This window comes from Sorex araneus, chromosome 11 (assembly GCF_027595985.1).
Source record: "Sorex araneus isolate mSorAra2 chromosome 11, mSorAra2.pri, whole genome shotgun sequence".
NCBI lineage: Eukaryota > Metazoa > Chordata > Mammalia > Eulipotyphla > Soricidae > Sorex > Sorex araneus.
This window is the reverse complement of record NC_073312.1, coordinates 24,768,246-24,790,570: the sequence shown is the minus strand read 5'-3', so window position 1 is coordinate 24,790,570 and position 22,325 is coordinate 24,768,246. Positions and strand designations below refer to the sequence as shown.

The 22,325-nt window shown below is 42.2% G+C and overlaps 1 protein-coding gene across 7 annotated transcripts in view; it reads left to right on the top strand.

The window, feature by feature from the left end:
* GBF1 (golgi brefeldin A resistant guanine nucleotide exchange factor 1) overlaps nucleotides 1-22,325 on the top strand; it is a 136,686-nt gene that overhangs the window by 7,307 nt on the left and 107,054 nt on the right. For all 7 annotated transcript variants that reach the window (XM_055118785.1, XM_055118783.1, XM_055118784.1 and 4 more), the window contains 3 exons: nucleotides 1,518-1,570; nucleotides 10,214-10,319; nucleotides 11,589-11,655. In XM_055118785.1, the coding sequence (XP_054974760.1) occupies nucleotides 10,224-10,319; nucleotides 11,589-11,655 (163 nt within the window). In that variant the 5' untranslated portion in view covers nucleotides 1,518-1,570; nucleotides 10,214-10,223. The remainder of the gene's footprint in view (nucleotides 1-1,517; nucleotides 1,571-10,213; nucleotides 10,320-11,588; nucleotides 11,656-22,325) is intronic.

The window sequence follows — 22,325 nt, the reverse complement described above, 5'->3', positions numbered from 1 at the left end:
AACATATATGTCTAAATGTGAAGAATCTAGAATTACATAAAGAAGTATATAAGAATGTAAGAATATAAGAATCTAGAATTACATAAAGAAGAATATATATGTATGTATGTATATATGTATATATATATATATATATATATATATATATATAAGACAGATGGAAGGTGGAGATGCAGATAGCATGGGAACACCACAAGAAAAGTAAATGTGAAAAAGGAAACATAATATGGTTAATGGATAAAAGTGGAGTCTTTCTGTTTATATTAAGGTTGTAACTTTTGATAAGGAAACAGATATAAAAGACAAAAAGCTTTGTCTGCCTGGCAGGAATATTTGTTTTCTTTAAAGTCATTTTTCTTATAGGAGGTGCACCAGTATTGAAGAGTTAGTTTTGATATTAGTTTGTTCATTTGTTCATTTAGTGTTTGTCATTTTTTTTACTATGTTTTAGGCATTAGGGATAATAAAGTGAATGGATCATGAGATGCACATAGATAAACCAGTAGTAGTAAATGTTTTTAGGTGGAGTATAGGCTTGTGGTGATGAAAGGCCCTAATACTCTCTGGAGAGATGGTTTAACTAAGGAAAACTTCACAGTAGATATTATCATAGTAACAGCTAACATTTTTGTTTTGTTTCTCTTTTGGGCCACACTCAGCTGTGCTCAGGGCATACTCCTGGCTCTGTACTCAGAGGTTACTCCTGGTGGTGTTCAGGAGACACTCTGGGATGCTGGAGATTGAACCTGGGTCAGCTATATGCAAGGCTATTGCCTTACCCACTGTACTAACTCTTCAGCCAACAGCTAACATTTTTCTGGTTTTAAAATGCCCATACTGTAGGGTTGGAGCTATAGTACAGCGGGTAGTGTGTTTGCCTTGCATATTGCCAATTCTATTTTGATCCCTGGCATCCCATATGGTCCCCCAAGCATTGCCAGGAGTAATTGGTGAGTGCAGAGCCAGGAGAAGTCCTTGAGCATTGCAGGGTGTGACCCAAAAAGAAAAAAACAAAACAAAATAAAAACCTCCCAAAAAAACTATACTGTGTTATGTACTTCACTCATAGTTACTTCTTTTTTTATTTGGCCTCATAATAGATTAACTCAGTGTTAAGTTAAAATTTTTGAGCTATTTTGATAAAATGATATCTCATTACAATCTTATCTTTTTATATATTTTATAGTTTTCTTGATTTAATGAAGCTGATATGTTTCCATATATTTATGTGCTGTCCATATCTCCTGTTCTGTGAAATGCCTGTTTGTGTCTTTTGCCAGCTGTACAGAGGGTTTGTAGGTCTATTTTTATAGTTTTGTAATGTGTAATGGATAGTCCCTCTTTTTTCTGTGTGAAGTAAGATAGCTTTTGAATAAAATTTATTTAGAAAGATGTGAGAGGTGGGGCTGGAGCGATAGTACAGCTGGTAGGGTGTTTATATAATTCATTTGAAATAGAATTTTTGGTGTTCTATTGAAATAAGGATTTAATTTGTCATTTCTCCTGCCTTTGTTTAGATCTAGAGGGAGTCTTCAGTTGATGTAGTGCCTCCTCTTTGGATCCTCTTGGGGTGAGTAACTGCGAAGTACCGGGGGAATGCTTAGATCCAGTCCTGAAGAGCCAGCGCTTTCAAAGAATCTTCCTTGCTCTGATCTCTGAGTCAGTGTCTTATCTGGCTGGGAATGTTGGTGTGTGCTTGGTTCTTCTTCTCATGGTTTTGTTTGTTTGTTTGGTTTTTGCACCATACCTGGTGGGCTTGGGGGGCCATATGTGGTGCCAGGGATTGAACCCAGGTTGGTTGCTTGCAAGTCAAGTACTCTACCCGCTGTACTATTGTCCCGGTCTTCATCTCATGTCTTTTTGTTACTTGTTTGCGGACGGGGCCTAGGGCTTTCTTCATATTGTTTGGGAGAGGGGCACATCCAGCGGTGCTCAGGGTTTACTCATGGCTCTGTATTCAGGAGTAATTCCTGGTTTTGCTTGGGTGACCAAATGGGATGCTGGGGATCGAACCTGGACTGATTACTTGCAAGGCAAAAATGCCCTACCTGCCGTATTATTGCTTCATCCCCAGGCTTCTCTACATTTGAAGCATCACTTTACCACTGAGCTACACCCCTGACCATATGTTCTGTAAACTGGGAGGCTGGGGTGATAGGCTTAAACTGGTTTTGTTGGTCAAGTCTTACCTGGTGTGTCCCCAGACCCCCTGAACCCTGCTTGCAAGTACCTGCAGCCCCTCCAAAAAAGAAATGTTTGATGGTTTATCTTTTGATTTTTGGGTCACACCCAACTGTGCTCCGGGATCTGTGCATAGGGATGACTCCTGGTGGGGTATGGGAAACCATATGGTGTGCTGAGGATTGAACCTGGGTACAAATTCAATTTTCTCTCTCTCTCTCTCTCTCTCTCTCTCTCTCTCTCTCTCTCTCTCTCTCTATCTATCTATCTATCTCTCTAACCCTAACCCTCTCTCCTCTCCCTTGCCCCCCTTTTCCCCTTCCTTCCTTCCTTCCTTCCTTCCTTCCTTCCTTCCTTCCTTCCTTCCTTCCTTCCTTCCTTCCTTCCTTCCTTCCTTCCTTCTTTCCCTCCCTCCCTTCCTTTTTTTGTGTCACACCTGACAGTGCTCAGGCCTTACTCTTGGCTCTATGCTCAGGAATGACTTCTGATGGGGATTAGAGGACCATATGGGGTGCCAGGGATCAAACCTGGATCAGCTGCATGTAGGACAAGTACCCTACCCCCTGTACGACTGCTCTGGTCCCTCTTTTCTTTCTTTTTCTCAAGTGTTTTTTTGTGACACAAGGTCTAGGATTATTGGCTATGAGACAGCAAGTGATTCAGTTTCCCATTTGAAACCAAAGGACAGAGTCTCCTGGGAGCTTCCTTGGGTGAGGAGACAAATGCTCAAAGTCTCAAGGGGATAAGAACTCTTTCCCTTTTTTTGTGCAGGGGTGGGTAGTGTGGTTGGGCCATACCTTGCAGTGCTCAGGGGCTACTTCAGGCTCTGTGCTTGGGCATTGTTCCAGTGGTAGGGTCGGCTGCATGCATGCATTAACCCTGTACTGTCTCTCTGGCTCCTTCCAATGAATCCCAGTTCAAAATTTATTTCCTCCAGGAAGCTTTCCAAAGAGCCTGTAGATCCTATCAGATTTCATTTGGTCTCATTGGCACTTTTGTTTGCAGTTTGTAGTTTAGTGCTGTGGTTGTTTATTTCTTGCTATATTTTTAGTATGTTTTTCTTTTTTAACTTTATAATGTCCATTCTAGGCCACCCAAATATTTGTTTTTATTTTTGTTTTTTGGGTCATACCTGGCAATGCTTAGGGGTTAGTCCTGGCTCTGCACTCAGGAATCACTCCTGGTGATGGTCAGGGGACCATGTGGGATGCCAGGGATTGGACCCAGGTTGGCCATGTACAAGGCAAGTACCCCACCTGCTATACTATCTCTCTGACCGCTCCAGAACATTTTTACAATGATAGGAATTTAATACTTGTACTCAGTAATTGTTATGCATTAATGCTTCTCTGTGATATGCCCTCCACTTTTCTAGCTTTACCTCCTATTCAACTCTCTAGAAATGGTGTTCCAGTTAGTCAGGAATAGGAAAGATCCCATAAATACATACTGAATTTTCCCACCTACAAGCCTTTATTCTTGCCATTGCCCCAGATATTTATTATTGTTATTATTATTGTTTTTTTAGGCCAACCCAGTTGGTGCTTAGGGCTTACTCCTGGCTCTGTGCTCAGGGGACCATATGTGGTATTGGCTGTGTGCAAGGCCACCTGCTTTACTATCTGTCGAGCCCCTCTCAATACTTTTGACTGTATACTATTTTTCATTTGCTCTCTTCCAGGATTCTTAACAGAATTATTTATTTATTTATTTATTTATTTATTTATTTATTTATTTATTGCTTCAATGCTATGGCTGTGTATCACTCCTGTATTCAAGATAAATAGGGGTTTCTGTATATATATATATATAATGTTGTGCTTTGTTTTTTGACAATGGTACTAGGAACTTACTCCTGGCTTAGTAGTTGCTCCTGCGGTGCTTAGGGACCATATAGTATTGAGAATCAAAACCAAGGTCTCATCATGCGAAACATGTATTCTAGCCTGTTAAGCTTATCTCTCTAGCCCTATGTATGTGTTTTAACTAATCCATTATATATTTTTTTGTGGAATAGCAAGGACAGTTCTACTAAGTATTGTGTGTTAATAAATCAACTTTGATTATTGTTCTTTTACACATGAAATAATCTCTAAAGAGCCTATTCTTACTTTATTTTTTTATCTTTTGGGCCACACCTGGTGGTGCTCAGGGCTTATTGCACAGAGATCACTCTTGGTGCTATTTGGGGATTACGCCAGGGTTGACTGCATGTAAGGCAAGTACTTTAACTTCCCTATACTTCCCTCTGGCACCTATAGAGCCTAATTAAAAAAAAATCAGATAGGGCTGAAGAGAGGAGGAGGCCTAGGTGTAAGTGTTTTTTTTTTTTTTAAAGGTAGTACCTTTAATAAGTACAAAAGAATATACAGAGAAAAATAAGTTACCTCATTTCCCCAGTTCCTTATTTATTTATTTTTTTATGGGGCTGTTGCCTATACCTGGCAGTGCTCTGGAGTTATTCCTGGCCCAGTGCTTTCTCCTGGCCATGCTCATGGAATGTGTGGTGCCAGGGATTGAACTCAGGCTTCCCATATGTGAACCACTTACTCGAGTCCTTTTTGCTACCTCTTCAGCCCTCTCCAGTTCCTTTATTGAGATGTAACATCTTAGCATTTTCTTTCTTTTTGATTATTAATAGCTGTATGTTTTTAACTTTTTTTTTTTTTTTTTTTTGCTTTTTGGGTCACACCCAGCATTGCACAGGGGTTACTCCTGGCTCATTTACTCAGGAATTACTCCTGGCAGAGGACATATGGGATGCTGGGAATCGAACCTGGGTCGGCTGCGTGCAACGCAAACGCCCTACCTGCTGTGCTATTGCTCCAGCCCCATGTTTTTAACCTTTCTTCATCTAGTAGAGGACAACCATATGCACCATTCATGAGTTCCATACTCAGTGCTACATGATGGAAAATTTCTCCCATCTTTCAATGGAGCTCTTTTAACATGAAGCATGATAGTTTTATTTAATGAAACTTACTTAACAAGATGCAAGGAGAGAGAAAAGAGGAGTTACATGTTCAAGAGAAACATGGGCTCCTGAGTGGCTAAAGCAAAGAGACATAGAGATAAACAAGTGAGAAATGTGTTCAAGAGAGAACATAGGCTTGAAGAGCAAGCCTCTTAGTTTTTCCTTTCTTTTTTCTTTCGGGAGAAGTGGGAGGTCACACCCAACAATGCTCAGATACTTCTCCTGGCTCTGCACTCAGGAATTACTCCTGGAGGTGCTTGGGAGACCGTTTGGGATGCAGTATCAAAGCCAGGTTGTCTGTGTGCAAGGCGAGTGCCCTACTTGCTTTACTATCTCTTTAGCCTAACCTCTTAACATTTTCTTAAAAAAAAAAACAACTTTCCAGTGTAGGGCCCAGAGAGATAGTACAGTGGGTAAGGTACTTGCCTTGTATGCTGCTGACCCAGGGTCAATCCCCAGCCCCTCATATATCCCTTGAGCTCTGCCAGGAGAGATCTCTAAGTGCAGAGCCAGGAGTAAGCCTTGAGCACTGCCAACTGTGGCCCCCAAACCAAAAAATAAATAAGGTAAATAAATCCTTCCAGGACTGGAGTGATATTACAGGGGCAAGTTTCTTGCTTTGCCTGCAGTCAATTGTAGTTTAACCCCCAATACTCCAAGCATCACTGGGTACAGCCCAAGAGTAACACACTGTGCATTACAAGTGTGGCCCTGGAAGTCCCTGAGCCCCACTGGGAGGCCTGGCAATCCTTGGTATCATGGGGCTCTCTTAACACCACATTGTCAAGCTCTCCCATTAAACCACTGCTCCCTATTGGCTGAGAATCTCTGAATGGTCCCCAAACTCCTGAGCAGTGCTTGGGAGGCCCTTACCTCTCTCCCCAAAATGCTTTCAAAGATCTAGAAAATATTTATCTATGTGTGGGTTTGGACTGGAGCAATAGCACAGCGGGTAGGGCGTTTGCCTTGCACATGGCCCACCCGGGTTCGATTCCTCCATCCCTCTCGGAGAGTCCAGCAGCTACTGAGAGTATCTCACCCTCACAGAAGAGCCTGGCAAGCTACCCGTGGCGTATTCGATATGCTCAAAACAGTAACAAGAAGTCTCACAATGGAGATGTTACTGGTGCCCGCTCCAGCAAATCGATGAGCAATGGGATGACAGTGACAGTGGCAGTGTGTGGGTTTAAGTTTGGGGTCTTGGGTATAAGTGTATATGCTCTATCATTTTAAATTATCTTCCAGGCCTTTCATTTTCCTTTTAGATTTCTCTAAATTGCACAGATGTCCCAAGGGCAGAAATTATATCTATCTCTTTTCATATTTGTTACTTTTTAGTGCACATCCAGCTGTGCTCAGGGATCACTCTGGGGATAAAAGTTGGGTCAGCTGCATGCAAAGCAAGTGCCTTAGTTGCTATACTATTTCTCTGACTAGTTTTAATTGCATCGATAGTACAGTAATGCATTTGCATGTTAAAAATTAAAACATAGATTAGGTTAAAGCATCCTTTTCATATGCTGATTTTCATAGTATCTTTTTTGGAAATAGCTGGTTATTGAATTTGAGGTGTATCTGCCCAGACCTTTTATTCTATGTTTACAGATCGGTGTATAAAATACACTTAACACTATAAATACATTCAACAACATGGATGATTAATAAATATCATGTTTCAAGGAAATGGGGAAATTTGTAGAATATGATTATTGATTATATGAAGTGTAAAAATATGCAGAATATGGTAGACAGTATTTTTTTTTGTTTGTTTTTTTGGGTCACACCCGGCAATGCGCAGGGGTTACTCCTGGTTCTACACTCAGGAATCACCCCTGGCGGTGCTCAGGGGACCATATGGGATGCTGGGATTCGAACCCGGGTCGACCGCGTGCAAGGCAAACGCCCTACCCGCTGTGCTATCGCTCCAGCCCGGTAGGCAGTATTGAGAGATGCAGATAAATAGAAATAAAAGTATACAGAAAGATAAAAGATAAACATAAGACTTAGAATAGTGGGATTATTGGTAAAAGAGTCGAAGATATGATTGGGGTAACAGACTTCATGTGCACTATTCTTACTCTGATTGTGGCTATTTTAATACTTTATTATTATTATTTTTTCTTTTTGGGTCACACCCGGCGATACACAGGGATTACTCCTGGCTCTGCACTCAGGAATTACCCCTGGCAGTGCCCAGGGGACCATATGGGATGCTGGGAACCGAACCCAGATTGGCTGAGTGCAAGGCAAACGCCCTACCTGCTATTGCTCCAGCCCTAATACTTTATTAACTTGCTGTGTGTTAAAATGCTCCTTTTTTTTTTGTGGTGCTAGAAATTGAACAGAATTTATCCATGTTTTATGCTTAATAGGCATGTACTTTACTAGTGAGCCCCAGCCTCAATATTTAATAGTTTCATGAAAAGAAAAATCAGATTTTTTTTTTTTTTTGCTTTTTGGGTCACACCTGGCATTGCACAGGGGTTACTCCTGGCTCTGCACTCAGGAATCACTCCTGGCGGTGCTCAGGGGACCATATGGGATGCTGGGAATCGAACCCGGGTCGGCCACGTGCAAGGCAAATGCCCTACCCGCCGTGCTATCACTCCAGCCCCGAAAAATCAGATATTTTGTGTAGGGTGGACTGTTTGGTTACCTTCATATAAATGGTAACACAATCATATACTACAGTATTTTTTTCATCCACAGTTTTTCATTAATGTTTGAGAGTTTTTTCTAAGCCTCTTTTGCTTTGTGTCTTTAGCACTCTTAAAGTGGCACCCAAAGAGACAATAAAGGGTTAAGCTGCTGCTTTGTGTGCAGCTGACCCCCATTCAACACCCAGTACCCCATACGGTCACTGCCAGCAATGACCCTTAGGGTCCACTTGGTGTGGTCAAAAATAAAAAAAGATACCTTACTCTGTAATACGTACTTAATAAGTAAATCTTCTTGGAATTTCTTTTCTTTCCATATTTTTTTACTTAAAGTACATTTATTAAATCACTTTATTAATTGAAAATCATTGTGAGATACAGTTATTTATGATTGTTTCAGTCCTACAGTGTTCCAGCACTCATCCCTTCACCAGTGTCCACTTCCTTCCACCAATGTCCCCATTTTCTCTCCTGCCCCCTAGCCTGCCTAGATCTATGGAGACAAGACAGGAAATGGGGGAGAAGTCACCCATTCTTGGGTTACTCTTGGCTCTGTGCTAAGCAATCACTCTTGGTGGGCTTGGGGGACCACATGGGTGTCGGGGATTGAACTCGGGTCTGCTGCATGAAAGGCAAGAGCTTTACCTGCTCTTCTGTCTCTCCAGCCTCTGCTTCTGTTTCTTTCTCTAAAAAATTATCTAACCCTTCTCATTTCAAAGTTTGCAATTCACCTCCCTTGTGATCTCTCTCTCTTTCTCTCTTTCTTGCTCGCTCGATCTTGCTTCTCTCTTGTTTTCTCCTTTCTTGCTCTCTGGGGGCAATATCTGGCAGTGCTTAGGGATTATTCCTAGGTTGGTGTTGAGGGGGTTGTTCCTAGAGTTCTCACGGAACCATGTGGTGACAGGGATCAAATCTGGGACTCCCACATACATAACATGCACTCCAGCCCTTGGAGTGCTCTCCCCAGCCTACAATTTCTTCTTCTTTTATCCTGATTGCCTTATTGTTTTAACTTTCCTCCATCTAAATCAGAAGTTGGGTTACTTTTTTTTTTCCAATCAAAGGGCCATTTGGATATTTATAACATCATTTATGGGCTATACAATACAGGCAGATAAGCTATGGACAGCCGACAAGAGGCATATGTTCTGTCGTATCATGTACCAGGGCCAGACCACATGATCTCTCTGATCTTATACAGCCCACATGCCAGACAGTCCCCATTCCTGATCTAAATGTTTGTCTGTGTGTTTCTCCCCATCCACCTGCCTTTTATTTATTTATTTATTTATTTATTTAATGCTTTTTTGGGTCAAACACAGCAATGCACAGGGGCTACTCCTGGGTCATGCACTCAGGAATTACTCCTGGCGTGCTCAGGGAACCATATGGGGTGCTGGGATTCGAACCCGGGTTGGCCACGTGCAAGGCAAACACCCTACCCACTGTGCTATCACTCCAGCCCCTTCACCTGCCTTTTAAAAACCCTTTTCACCCGGGAAAATAATTATTTATTATAAGTACTGTTCTAGGCAGCAAAGAAAATTTTGTAGCAGTTCAGATGGGACCATTTAAATGCTACAGTATTATTTCAGCTTTAAAAAGAAATAGTGGGGCTGGAGCTATAGCATAGCAAGTAGGGCGTGAGCTATAGCATCGCTGGGTGTGACCCAAAAAATAAAAAAAGCGATTTTTGTTTGTTTCTTTTTGTTTTGGGGCCACACAGGGCAATGCTCAGGGGTTACTACTGGCTCTGCACTCAGGAATTACTCCTGGCAGTGCTCAGGGAACCATGAGCTGCTGGGGATTGAACCTGGGTTGGCTGCCTGCAAGGTCAGTGCCTTACCTCTGTGCTATTCCTCCGGCCCCAAAAAGTAGTTTTAAAAACTATTTTTTTGGTCTGCTTATTAGAGGTTTTCTACTATTAGCAGATGATTTTTGAATTTTCAGACCTTTTCAGAGGTTATATCCTTACCACCACCTAGTTTTTTGGAGCTGCCTTAGTAGAATGAGATATTTTATAAGTTAACATTAAAACTGTGTTTTCAAATCAAGACTCTTCATGTGTGCATGCTTGTGTGTGTGTGTGGGGGTGGGTGGGTGGGGAAGAAGATATATCTGGCTGTGAATAAGCATACCAGAGTTTATTCCTGATTCTGTGTCAGGGACTACTCCTAGTGGAGTTTGAGGGACCATATGTAGTGCCGGGGATTGAGTAGGGTTCCCCATGCAAGACCAGTGTACTACTTCTGTACCATACCACCAACTCCTCATCGTGTATTATGGGTGAGAAATCTTGGTACTAAAAGTTAAATTATATAATTCTAATTTTACTGGGTACTAATTTCAACATAGGTATTCTTTGAATAAATACTGACCAAACTTTTAACTGTTTTTATAGGTTTGCCAGGATGGTGGACAAGAATATTTATATCATTCAAGGGGAGATTAATATTGTAGTTGGGGCCATCAAACGAAATGCCCGATGGAGCACCCATACTCCACTGGTAAGTGGTGGGAATGGGCAGACTCTCCCAAATATGTTTTGTTAGCCAAGCATGTGGCTCAATAGTAGGACATCTGTGTCTTTTTTGGGGAGGAAGAGGGGAGCCACACTTGGCAATGCTCAGGGCTTCAGGGCTTACTCTTGGCTCTGTGCTCAGGGATCACTCCTGGGAGATTGTGGGGGACCATATGGGGTACCAAGAATTGAACTTGGGTTGGCTGTGTGCAGGGCAAGTGCCCTTCCCACTGTCCTATCGCTCCAATCCAAGCATCTGTCTTTTAAGTATGAGCCCTTGGATTAAACACCTGGCCCTGAAAAAATAAAAAATATGAATGTATATATACGTTTTTTGGGGGGTCTGGTGTTTGAGGCTATACTTAATGGTCCTCAGGGGCTATCCTGAGGTTGGCTGCATGCAAGACAAGTTCCTTAACCCTGATGCTCTCTCTGGGCCCCTTAAGAATATATATTTATACCTTTTTTTTTTTTTTGGTCACACCCAGCTGTACTCTGGGCATACTCCTGGCTCTATGCTCAGAATCATTCTTGGTGGTGCTTAGGGGATCATACACTGTGCAGTACCAGTAGTCAAATCGAGGTTGACTGCTTGAAAGGCAAGTGCATTATCCCTTATACTGTGTCTCTGGCCCTTAAGTTATTATTATTATTATTATTATTATTATTATTATTTTTGCTTTTTGAGCCACACCTGGCAATGCACAGGGGTTACTCCTGGCTCTACACTCAGGAATTACCCCTGGCGGTGCTCAGGGGGCCATATGGGATACTGGGAATCGAGCCTGGGTCAGCCGTGTGCAAGGCAAACGTCTTACCTGCTGTGCTATCACTCCAGCCCCTTAAGTTATATTTTTGTAGGGCCACACCCACAAAATATGTAGGGCCACCCCAAAAAATGTTTGGGGCCACTAGAGATATAGTTCATGGTGCAAAGAGGGGATCGTACTGGAGATCAGACTTAGGGCATCTTATTCTAGGCATGTGCTCTACTATTGTACTGTCTCTCCACCCCAGTGACTTCCCCCCAGCCCACCAATGACTCTTTTTTTTTTTTTTTTTGCTTTATGGGTCACAGCTGGCAATGCACAGGGGTTACTCCTGGCTCTGCACTCAGGAATCACCCCTGGCGGTGCTCAGGGGACCATATGGGATACTGGGAATCAAACCGGGTCGGCCGAGTGCAAGGCAAACGCCCTACCTGCTGTACTATTGCTCCAGCCCCCCAATAACTCTTTATAAACTTACGTTACAGGATGAAGAACGGGATCCTCTTCTGCATAGTTTCAGTCATCTAAAGGAGGTTCTGAATAATATATCAGGTAAGTTTCCATCTGGGTAGGATTATTTATCCTGATTTAAAAAAATAAAAAATGTGTTTGATTTATTATAGGATAGACAAGCCTTTTTTTTTGGGGGGGGGGTCACACCCGGCGATACACAGGGGTTACTCCTGGCTCTGCATTCAGGAATTACTCCTGGCGGTGCTCAGGGGACCATATGGGATGCTGGGGTTTGAACCTGGGTTGGCCGAGTACAAGGCAAATGCCCTACCCACTTGTGCTATCGCTCCAGCCCCAAGCCTTTTCTTTGTTTGATTTTTGCTTTAGTTTCTGGGCCACACCAAGTGGTGCTCAGGGATTATTCCACACTGTATACTCAGGGATCTCTCTTGGCAGTGTTTGGGAGACCATATGGGGTGCTGGGGATTGAACCCAGGTTGGCCACATGTAAGACTTGTGCCCTACCCACTGTACTAGCCCCAAACTTTTTTTTTTTTAAAGATTGATTTATTTCTGGATTTCCTCAGTGTTGCTTAGGGTCTAGGGATACTTCTAGTTTTGACTTGATTATTCAGGATTTGGTACTTAGCCTGACAGTGGCATAGACCCTCAGCAGTGTTTGGGGTCATATGGTGGGAAATCAAACTTAGGCATTAGTCTGGATAGTTCTACCACTTGGCTATCTCCCAGGACCTATAAAGATTATATAGTGAATGTTTCAGACTTTGTGGGGCATATCAACTGTGCAGCTACTTACTATAGCTTAAATTTAGACAGATAATATTTAAATGAATGAGTGATAAATAAAAAGTCTTTAGAAAAGCGGGGTTGCAAGCCATGTTTGGCTCATGAGTGTAAGTTGCTCTGATTTATTATATTGTTAATCCTTTTCCTAGAGTTTTTAGAAGACTGTCCCATTGTTCTGTTTTGTTGGGTCACACCTGATGGTGCTTATGGGTAACTCTTGACTATGAGCTCAAGGATAACTCTTGGTGGGGTTCGGAGGGACCATGTGAGGTGCCAAGATCAAAACCAGGTTGGTCACAAGCAAGGCAAGCACCCTACTAACTTTATTATCTCTCCAGTAAAGACAAAGAAAACATTTAGAAACTCTTGAATAACTTCAGTGCGTGTTAAAAAAGTAAGAAGAAGGGGCTGGAGCAATAGCACAGCGGGTAGGGCGTTAGCCTTGCACGCAGCTGACCCAGGTTCGATTCCCAGCATCCCATATGGTCCCCTGAGCACCGCCAGGGGTGATTCCTGAGTGCAGAGCCAGGAGTAATCCCTGTACATCGCTAGGTGTGACCCAAAAAGAAAAGTCAGGAGAAATTTTTCTCCAATTCTTCTGTATTTTTCATGAAAAAATAATTTTGTTAATTATCTATTTAATTTTCAGAAGTTTAAACACTAATCAATTATGGTCCTAGGTATGTTACTAGCTATAATCATCCTGGGAATATACATGAAAATAGTCCTTTACAATTAACAGAAGAACATTGTCATGAGGCTTTTCTTTCAAACTTTATCTACCTCCATGGAAAATTTAAAAAGTGCTAGTGAGGAGGAGAATGGAGAAAACAGCTCAATGAGCAGAGCACACACTGCGTGCAGGAGGCTCAGGTCCGATATGCAACACCACCTGGTCGCCTGAGCAACACAGGGAGTGACTCCCTATATATGGTACTGGGACATAAAGCCAGGAGTAGCCCACAAGCATTACAGCTTACCTCCCTTCCCTGACAGGTACAATATATAACTATAAGGCACTTCCTAAACATATGCTTCTCTTAACTGTATGAACAAAAGCAAAGTTGGACAGGGCACTATACCAGGTGAATCTTCATTTTGACTTTACATCTATGGTCAATACAAACTTGCGAATTCATTTAAATCTTTCTGGGCTTTAACTTCAGACAAAAAAAAAACAAGATAATATCTGCCATTCTTCCCTCATAGGATTGCGTAAAGTTCAATATGATAATAATATTAAAGTGGCTTTGAGATTTCTAAACATATAAATACTATATAAGATGATTATAATTAAGAAAATGAGGTGGTGGAGAAGGGCAAAAGATTTTGGGAACACACTGAGGATTGCTAAGAGCAGTATTACAGGGCTAAGTCCACTAAAGCAACAACTTCCTGGAAGAAGAGTTCTGTTACAAGTTAAAAATTTCACTGTGTCCCCAATTTCTGTGATATATTGGTCAAGATAGATGTAGTTAACACAAAATAAAAAATAACTTACGTATAACACAATAAGGAAGCTTACAACTCTATGGACATTGGTTCCCCCCTAAAATCGAACAGTCTAGTACAGCAGGTAGGGCACTTGCCTTGCACATAGGACCAGGGTTTGATCCCTGGCATCCCATAGGTCCCCAGAGCACCACCAGAATTAATTCCTGAGTGCAGAGCTAAGGTTACTCCTGGCTTAGGAGTAACCCCTAAGCACTGTCAGATGTGACCCAAAAACCAAGCAAAATGTTTTATTTAAAGAAACAAATTTCATTTACTTGAAAATAATTGGAAATGTTGGCCAAAAAGGTTATAAGTATAGATGAGGTTATTGATTACTAGTGAACAAGGCTACTATTGCAATAAGTGACCTGACCTATATTTTAAGTAACTTAGCTGTATTGAAAAATTAGTTGCTTTAATAGATTCCTACCCAACCCCCACAACTTTTCATATAAGGCTTCCTTATTCCAATTAGAAAGAAAATGTATTGAGTAGAGATTTACAACGTTTTGGGGGGCCATCAGGGGTGGTCAGAGTTCAAGGCACTTGTGTTTTGGGACACTGTGTTTCCTTTCTTTTTTTGTTCCCTGAGCATGAACTCAGGGCCTTGTACTTGTAAAGTATGAGCTCTGCCATACTATCTTTGCGTATGTGTTGGTTTGGGTGGGTGCTCCCAAGCAGTTCTGAGGGGGCCTGGAGACCACTTCTGAAGGTACTTGGCATACTAGAAGTGGTTCAGTACTAGGGCCCAAGAATATGAGAGCTGCTCCCATATTTGTTTTCTCCATTCTGACGTGTGTCTTAAAATTCCAGCTCAGAGGGGCTGGAGCAATAGCACAGCGGGTAGGGTGCTTGCCTTGCACGCAGCTGACCCAGATTCGATTCCCAGCATCCCATATGGTCCCCTGAGCACCGCCAGGGCTAATTCCTGAGTGCAAAGCCAGGAGTAGCCCCTGTGCATCGCCAGGTGTGACCCAAAAAGCCAAAAAAAAAAAAAATTCCAGCTCAGAGATCATGTCTATGATTGGCCATGCAGTAGTCCAGGTCTTGGGAGTTTTCAATGACCAGTGTTTCTTAACTGGGGGCCATATGGTCCTCTGTGGACCCCTAGAATATTCCAAGGGGGCTACAAGTGAAAATTCTGTGATTGGAGCCCCACAGCATGAGACTAGGGGACTAAGAGGCAGGACGGGAGGACCACAGGATGGAAACATGGTTGGAAGAGGGCCACGGTTGGGAAAAGATTGAGAAACACTGGTCTAGACCATCTTAAAGATGTTTAAATTTAATTTGATAATTTTCTTAAATCCTTGGGTTAGGAATCCATATTGTTTGCTGCTTGAAACTAATAAAACTAGAATGTGCTGAGAAACCAGTTCTGTTGGTGGTACTCAGAACATAGCTGAATTTTGCCAAACTTTCTCCTGGAGCAAGGAAGTTAGTAGTGTTTCCCAGGGGCTAATAGCTGTTGCCAGTGTTGAAGTGATGCCTGCCAAGGTTCCCCATTGTCCTATTATTCGGTTTTAGCAATTACCTGCCTGAGAAAGTGACAGAATGAATAATTAAAAAACAAAAAAGAGCTATTCAATGGCCTTTGCTCCCCCAACACACAAACGCACACTCTCGCACACGCACACACACACACACACACACGCACACAAGCATGCACACACCCCAACCCCCATCCCTCCTTGACTTTCGGGGGCAAGTTTATGGGTCAGCTGTCCCTGTGGTCCTGGGCTCTGCCATCCATGACCAATTTATTGTTTCTTTTATTGAAACAAACAGATTTTTCTGATTGGCAGTGTCAGGAGGACTGCTTTATTGGAAGCTTACTAGGGGAGGGAAGCTGGGAAAGGGTTTGGAACGTGAGAGAAACTGAAGGAACTGCCCATTCTCTGTGACTGGGAATGGTGTCCTGCATGAACCGGAGGAAATATGGCTGGAATTCTTGAACTTCCACGCAGTTGACTTATGAAGCAGACTTGTGCTTGGTCTCCGTTTGTAAAGGATTTCTGTTTGCCTTTTTCTAGACTGTCTGCTGACTTGGTTTGTAACAATATCACTGTTGGAGATGGGTAGTTCATTGGACATTGTCAGTAAACCAAAATGATATTTTTTCTCTTCCTGTAAATAGTCAAAGGATCTTTTAAGTACATAAACCTTATCTACTCCTCCAGGAATATTATCTGAACATTGTAAAGGAAATAAGTCCATTGTCTCTAGTAGGGTTAGCTCTTCTTACAGGTAGGTATCTCTCGACACATATTTGTAGTCGGTATTTGACCAGATTACATGTTGGTTACATGCTCTGTAGCACTGAGAGTGATAGAACATTCTAATACGAGCTCTAAAGAAATAATTGTAGTTAGAAGCTACAAGGTGACCAAGAGCAGTTTTTGTGTTTTTAACTTTGCATAATGTCTTAGCCGACCACCATTGGGTATTTAAGTCCAGGGTTTCTTTTCTCCCAGATATTTGGATGAAAATATTTTGGTGATAGATACGCAGTTTTGAAATATACTGAAAGCCATTGAATGTACAGTATAAAAGGGTGAAGTTTAGGACATGTATTATATTAATAATGAAATGTGAAAACCAGAAAATGTAGCGTGGAAGTGTGATGGCATCTTCCCGTTCTTTCTCACCACTCAGCACTCTGGAGGGCAGCCTCCGACTGTGGTGGCTGTGACACATTGGACCCATTGCCCAGCAAAGGCAGCATAAGGCTCTCTTCAGCCTTCTGGCCCAGTTTGTCCTTTTATGTCTCTCTCATTAACTCAAGGAAGCACATGGCTTTTATATTTAAATTTATTCAAGCTGTAATCTTTGACATTTGAGTTAGCTTTTAGTACAGTTTTGCATTTATAGTAATATATATTATGTATTTTCTCTATCCCCAAAGAATCCATTTTAATCTTTTCCGGATGCAAATTTCAGGCTGTCTTGTCCCATCTCCCCTCTCTTGCTCTCTTTCCCCTCCCCCCACAGCATGTGTTTGATCAGGTGTGGCAGGAATATCCACTGTCAAGCTGCGCCCTTTATATTAGTCAATATTATCCTTCTCCCCCCTCCCTGTCTGTCTGCCCCTTTGGGCTTTCCCAGTTGATTTATAATTTTGGAATTCTCATCGGAGTCTGTAATACAGTTTGTTCATTATTTAACCAAAACCTGTTTAATGAGCAGAGAGAGGCAATGTAAATGTTAGGCATGTTGCAGTGATGTACCTTTGTGCTTCTCAAAGCGGGAGGATAGTTAACTCTGTGCTGCCTGCAGGGCTGGGATGTCCTGGCTTTAGGGGTAGAAGGACCACTGCTTCTCTCTAACCCCTGCCCAAGCTCAGCCTTAAGCTTAGATTCCAAAGACGCGTTTTCTTTTATCCTTATAGAGATCTTGTGGAGACTCTTGCCTTTTGGAGTTATTGTCAATCTCCCAGCTAGACTTTGTGTTAAGATCTGTGGGGATAGGGGAATGAAAGGGAAAGTGAAATATCAAGATACTGATACTGCTCTTGGCTTTAGGTCTGAAGAGAATAGACAGTTTAGAAGATTCCTAACTGACATGGTCTGCAGTACTTGATCACTTTGTTCTCCAGCTAGGCAAGTTCTTGTAAGCCTTACTACCCCTTCATCCAGTATTGTTTCATAGACAGTGCACAAGTCGGTTGTGATTTGCTGTGTTTGGTTGTGATCATTTGCCTCCAGATTTTGGCAGCCTTTGACATCTAAAAACCAAAGTCTTTAAATAGCACAACCAGAATCCTTTAGGTTTTGGGTCACACCCAGGAGGGGCTTTCCTGATGGTGTTGGGAGACCATGTGGACCTGGGGATGATCTTGGAGCTCCCATGTGAAAACCATGTGCTCCAGCTCTTTGAAGCTATCTACCTGATTCTGAAGACAGTTTTGTAGTGATGTATGTGTTAGGGTAGGTGTGGGGGGTAGTGAGCTTATCTCTAGAGATTGAACCCCAGGCTTTAAAGATTCTGAGGATCTATGAGGATAGGAGGAATTAATGTAGTACTGAGATGGGCTTGAAGCCTAGTAGATGCATCTATATTCACTATAGAACTGTACTAATTTTTTATACCTTTTCTCCTTGTGATAGTTTCTATCACAGAGAAACTGTGGATTCTTTCTGGGCCTGCTTTTAACTAATATTTTTAAATTATCTGCTATATATTAGGCAGACAATTAGATACTGTTAGTAAACAGTATTATATTAGATACTGTTAGTAAACAGTAACGATAGGTCTCATTCCCCTGACCCTGAAAGAGCCTCCAATCATTGGGAAAGACGAGTAAGGAGAGGCTACTAAAATCTCGGGGCTGGGTGTAATAGAGACGTTACTGGTACCCGCTTGGGAAAATCGACGAACAACGGGATGACAGTGATATTAGGCATTTAACTTCAGCACGTAAGCATTGAGTCTGTGAGATGAATAAATTTCCAGCCTAAATAGCTACTGGTTTTATCAGACTCGAGGCCCTAGCTGACTGTCCCAAGGCTAACCTATGCCATCGAGTTCTCTATCTGGTGTGGGATGTATAATAGTGAACAAGAGCAATTTACATGCATTTTATTATTTCTATTCTTCCTCTTGCTAATAATCAAAGATATGCACAAAAATTATGGGTATAATAAATAGTGTAGCACATTTGCTTATTTGACTTTTTCATGAAATGCTTTTTTTTTTCTTTTGGGGTCACACCCAGTGATGCACAAGGGTTACTCCTGGCTCTGCACTCAGGAATTACTCCTGGCAGTGCTCAGGGGGCCATATGGAATGCTGGGAATCGAACCCAGATCGGTCGTGTGCAAGGCAAACACCCTCCCTGCTGTGCTATCGCTCCAGCCCCATGTAATGCTTTTCTGACCAGGGTTAATACTCCCAAAGACATTGGTGGGTTGTAGAGTAACTCTGAGAGATAGGATATTTCTTTTTCTTTCTTGGTTGGAGAGGGGATGTTTGGAGCCACACCAGGCAGTGCTTAGGGCTTACTTTTGGCTCTGTACTCACGAATCACTTCTTGCGAGGTTCAGGGGACCCTATGGGATACCAGGAATCAAATCTGGGTTGGCTGTGTGGAAGCACCCTGCCTGCTATGCTATTGCTCTCCCCCAAGGTCAGATATTTCTTTACTTAGTGTACCTGGATAGTGTGGTTCAGTGTGCTTGAGTGTAAGAGTGAGAAGCAGGTGCCTAAAGATAGTGGGTGTTTCAGGAGTTTATTTAAATATAGTTTATCCTGGACAAACACACCTGTAGGGTACTGTCTGTCTCAAGCTTTGTGAATTCAGTCTGAGCTAGGAGGTTTGAATCCACGTAACCTCCAGAGGTTTGCAGAGAACATTTAAACAGTGTCTGGAAGCCAACCTGGGAGGAACTATAACTTAACACCTGGCTGTTCTCTGCCTCTTAGAAATAGCCTTCTAAGTAACACAGAACTGCTCAAGGATACTTCCTGTCTCACAGTTTAATCTGTTTCAGTTAGAAAATGGGGAGGTTATGGACTGGAGCGATAGCACAGCAGGTAAGGCACTTGCCTTGCATGTGACTGACCTGAATTTGATCCCTGGCACCTCATATAGTCCCCTGAACCCCACTAGGAGTGATCCCTGAGCAGAGTTAGGAGTAAGTCCTGTGCACTGCCCAGTGTGGCCTAAAAACCAAAAATACAACAACTGAAAAAAAGGAGATATAGGAAAAACACCTCTTAGTTATCATTGTTAGGAAAAAGACCAAGTGAGTACGTTATTTGAAAAAAATATTTTTGCTATACTGATTGAATGTGTACTTTCATTTTTCTCTGTAGGGACTATAATTTAGAGAGTAGTAGTAAAGCAGTGTATCAGTAAAGAGTATGAGTGGAAGGTTGAAGGTCATTAGCTTAGTCTTGTTTGGAATTGAATGTGTGAATTGTTCAAGGTCTGACTAAGTAGAGAAAAAAGAACCAAATACAGTAAGATCTGGCAGACATTCCTGTAATTGACTGAATGTTGGAAAAGGCAAAATTGGGCACATTTATGTAAGTATCTGTTTTCCTTGCCCCCCCCCTTTAAATTTCTTGCTTTATAATAAAATTTAAGATTGTATTAGTTTGGAGATTGTTGAGCAACACATTAATATATGAGCTGAATTTTAGTCAGACTAATTTTGACACCTTAAAATTTTGGTAGCTTGAGTGACCTCAGTTTTTAAAATCATCACTGTCATCACTGTCATCCCGTTGCTCATCGACTTGCTTGAGCAGGCACCAGTAATGTCTCCATTTTGAGACTTGTTGTTACTATTGTTGGCATATCGAATACGCCACGGGTAGCTTGCCAGGCTCTGCCGTTCGGGCGAAATACTCTTGGTAGCATGCCGGGCTCTCCAAGAGGGGTGGAGGAATCAAACCCGGGTCGGCCATGTGTAAGGCAAACGCCATACCGCTGTGCTATCACTCCAGCCCAGCATTTCAAAATAAGTAGAGAAAATAAAGGTACTATGATTCTTTTTTCCCCTAGGGAGTAGTCTTGTAAATCAGGTATGTTCAAAAGGCCTGTGTGTGTGTGTGTGTGTGTGTGTGTGTGTGTGTGTGTGTGTCTATAGATATATATTTATAGATAGATTGATATAGATATATCCTTGTATATCTATATAGTTGTTGTTTTGGGGCCATCTCTGGTGGTGCTCAGGGACTACTTGCTACTTCAGTTCTGCACTCAGGGAATCACTCCTGGCAATGCCTAGGGGACCATGTGTGTGCGGTTGGATCAGCCAAATGCAAGGCATGCATCCTACCCACAGTCTATAGCTCCTAGAGGCCTATATTTTGATGCCTGTTATTTCCTTTTACTCCTCCTTTTCCCAGACTATCTGAACCCTTTTCACCTGACACTTATAAACCAAGATGTTCTTCTGTTTTTTCCCAATATTAGAAAGTGAGGTTTTTGTAGGTTAGTTGGGGAAGTGTCACCATCTTCCTACTGTCCCCAAACTCTGTAGCCACCATCGAGATCAGAAGTGGCATGGAAGACAGGAATGCCCATTTGAGCACATCCCTGAAGTCTAGCCCATTTGGAGATGCTTCCCATGTGAAGGGAATTGTACTGGCAAAAGTGGGGATTGAGGCCAAATTTTGTATTAGGATGAGTATCTAAGTTTTACTGGTCAAAACATTTCTAAGGAATCACAACCTGTGTGCTCAGTGATAGGTGCTTGAATTTTATTTAGGAAAATGATGAAACTCTGATTTTTAGATTTGTAACGGCTATGCTGTTAGTCACATTCCTGAGTCTGCTTTAAGATTGTTAAAGTAGCCAGTGTTTTTTATTTGGTCTCATATAAAGAAAGGCAGGAAGAAAAGGCCAAGATTATAAGTTTTTGGTTTTTTGGGGGGTTGAGTCATACCTGGCCCCATGTTCAAGGCCTCATGGTGCTTACAGGACCATATGTGGTGTTTGAATGATTCGGTTTTGAGGCCACACCTGGCAGTACTCAGGGCTTACCCCTGGCTCTGCTCAGGGAAGCAGGCTTGGGGTTCCATATATGGTGTCAGCGATCAAAACTGGGTCGACAGTGTGTAAAACAAGCACCCCACCTGCTGTACTATCACTCCAGCTCTGTAACCACATGCAACGCAAATGCCTTAACCTTTGTACTATCTCTCCAACCCCTCAAGATTATAAGTTTTGATGGTGAGTACAATAGTAATACATTTTTATAACTCTGAAAAAATGAAAAATACTAGAAAATTACTTAAGAAGAAACAATTAAGTAATTAAGGAGACTTAAAAGAAGCAGTTCTGCATAGAGTGGCTTCATTTTATTGTTTTAGGCACATCCCCACTGTGCTGAGGGATCACTCCTGGCACTGCTCTGGGTACCATATTTGTTGCTAGGGATTGAACTTGGCCACATGCAAGACAGATATTAACTCTGTACTATCTCTCCAGCCCATTCATAGAATGACTTCTTATGAGTTCAGCTCCTCTCTCTCTTCCTAATTAATACTCAAATATACTTATCCATCAGAACTTGTCTGTTGCCACATTTTCTGCCACAGGTATCTGAACGGGAGTTATAAGGGGAATAGGGTGGGGTGGGGAAGGGTGTGTGTGTTACATTTTACTAGCTTGTTGCTCAGAAGCAGGGTGTAAGAAACCTAATTTCCTCTGGTAGGGAAATTCCTCCTCATCCCTCTGTCACACTGCTGGGTGGTAGGGGGCAGCTGTGACAGTACGATGAGTTTAAAGGTGCTTTTGTATCTCATTACCATAGTCCTTTTGAGTTTGGCCACTTACTGAAGCCTGAAATTTCTCTCTGGGTCTGTGTCCAACTTGCCATGACAGCAGTCAGATGAGTGAAAAGAGGGAAAGCCAGCTGCTACTTTGTTTTTAACAAGGAGGCAGGAAGAATCCCTTTCTTCTTTTCCACCCACTCAAACTCAGGGCAAGTGCCAAGAGGGGTTTAGAAGAAGCAGCC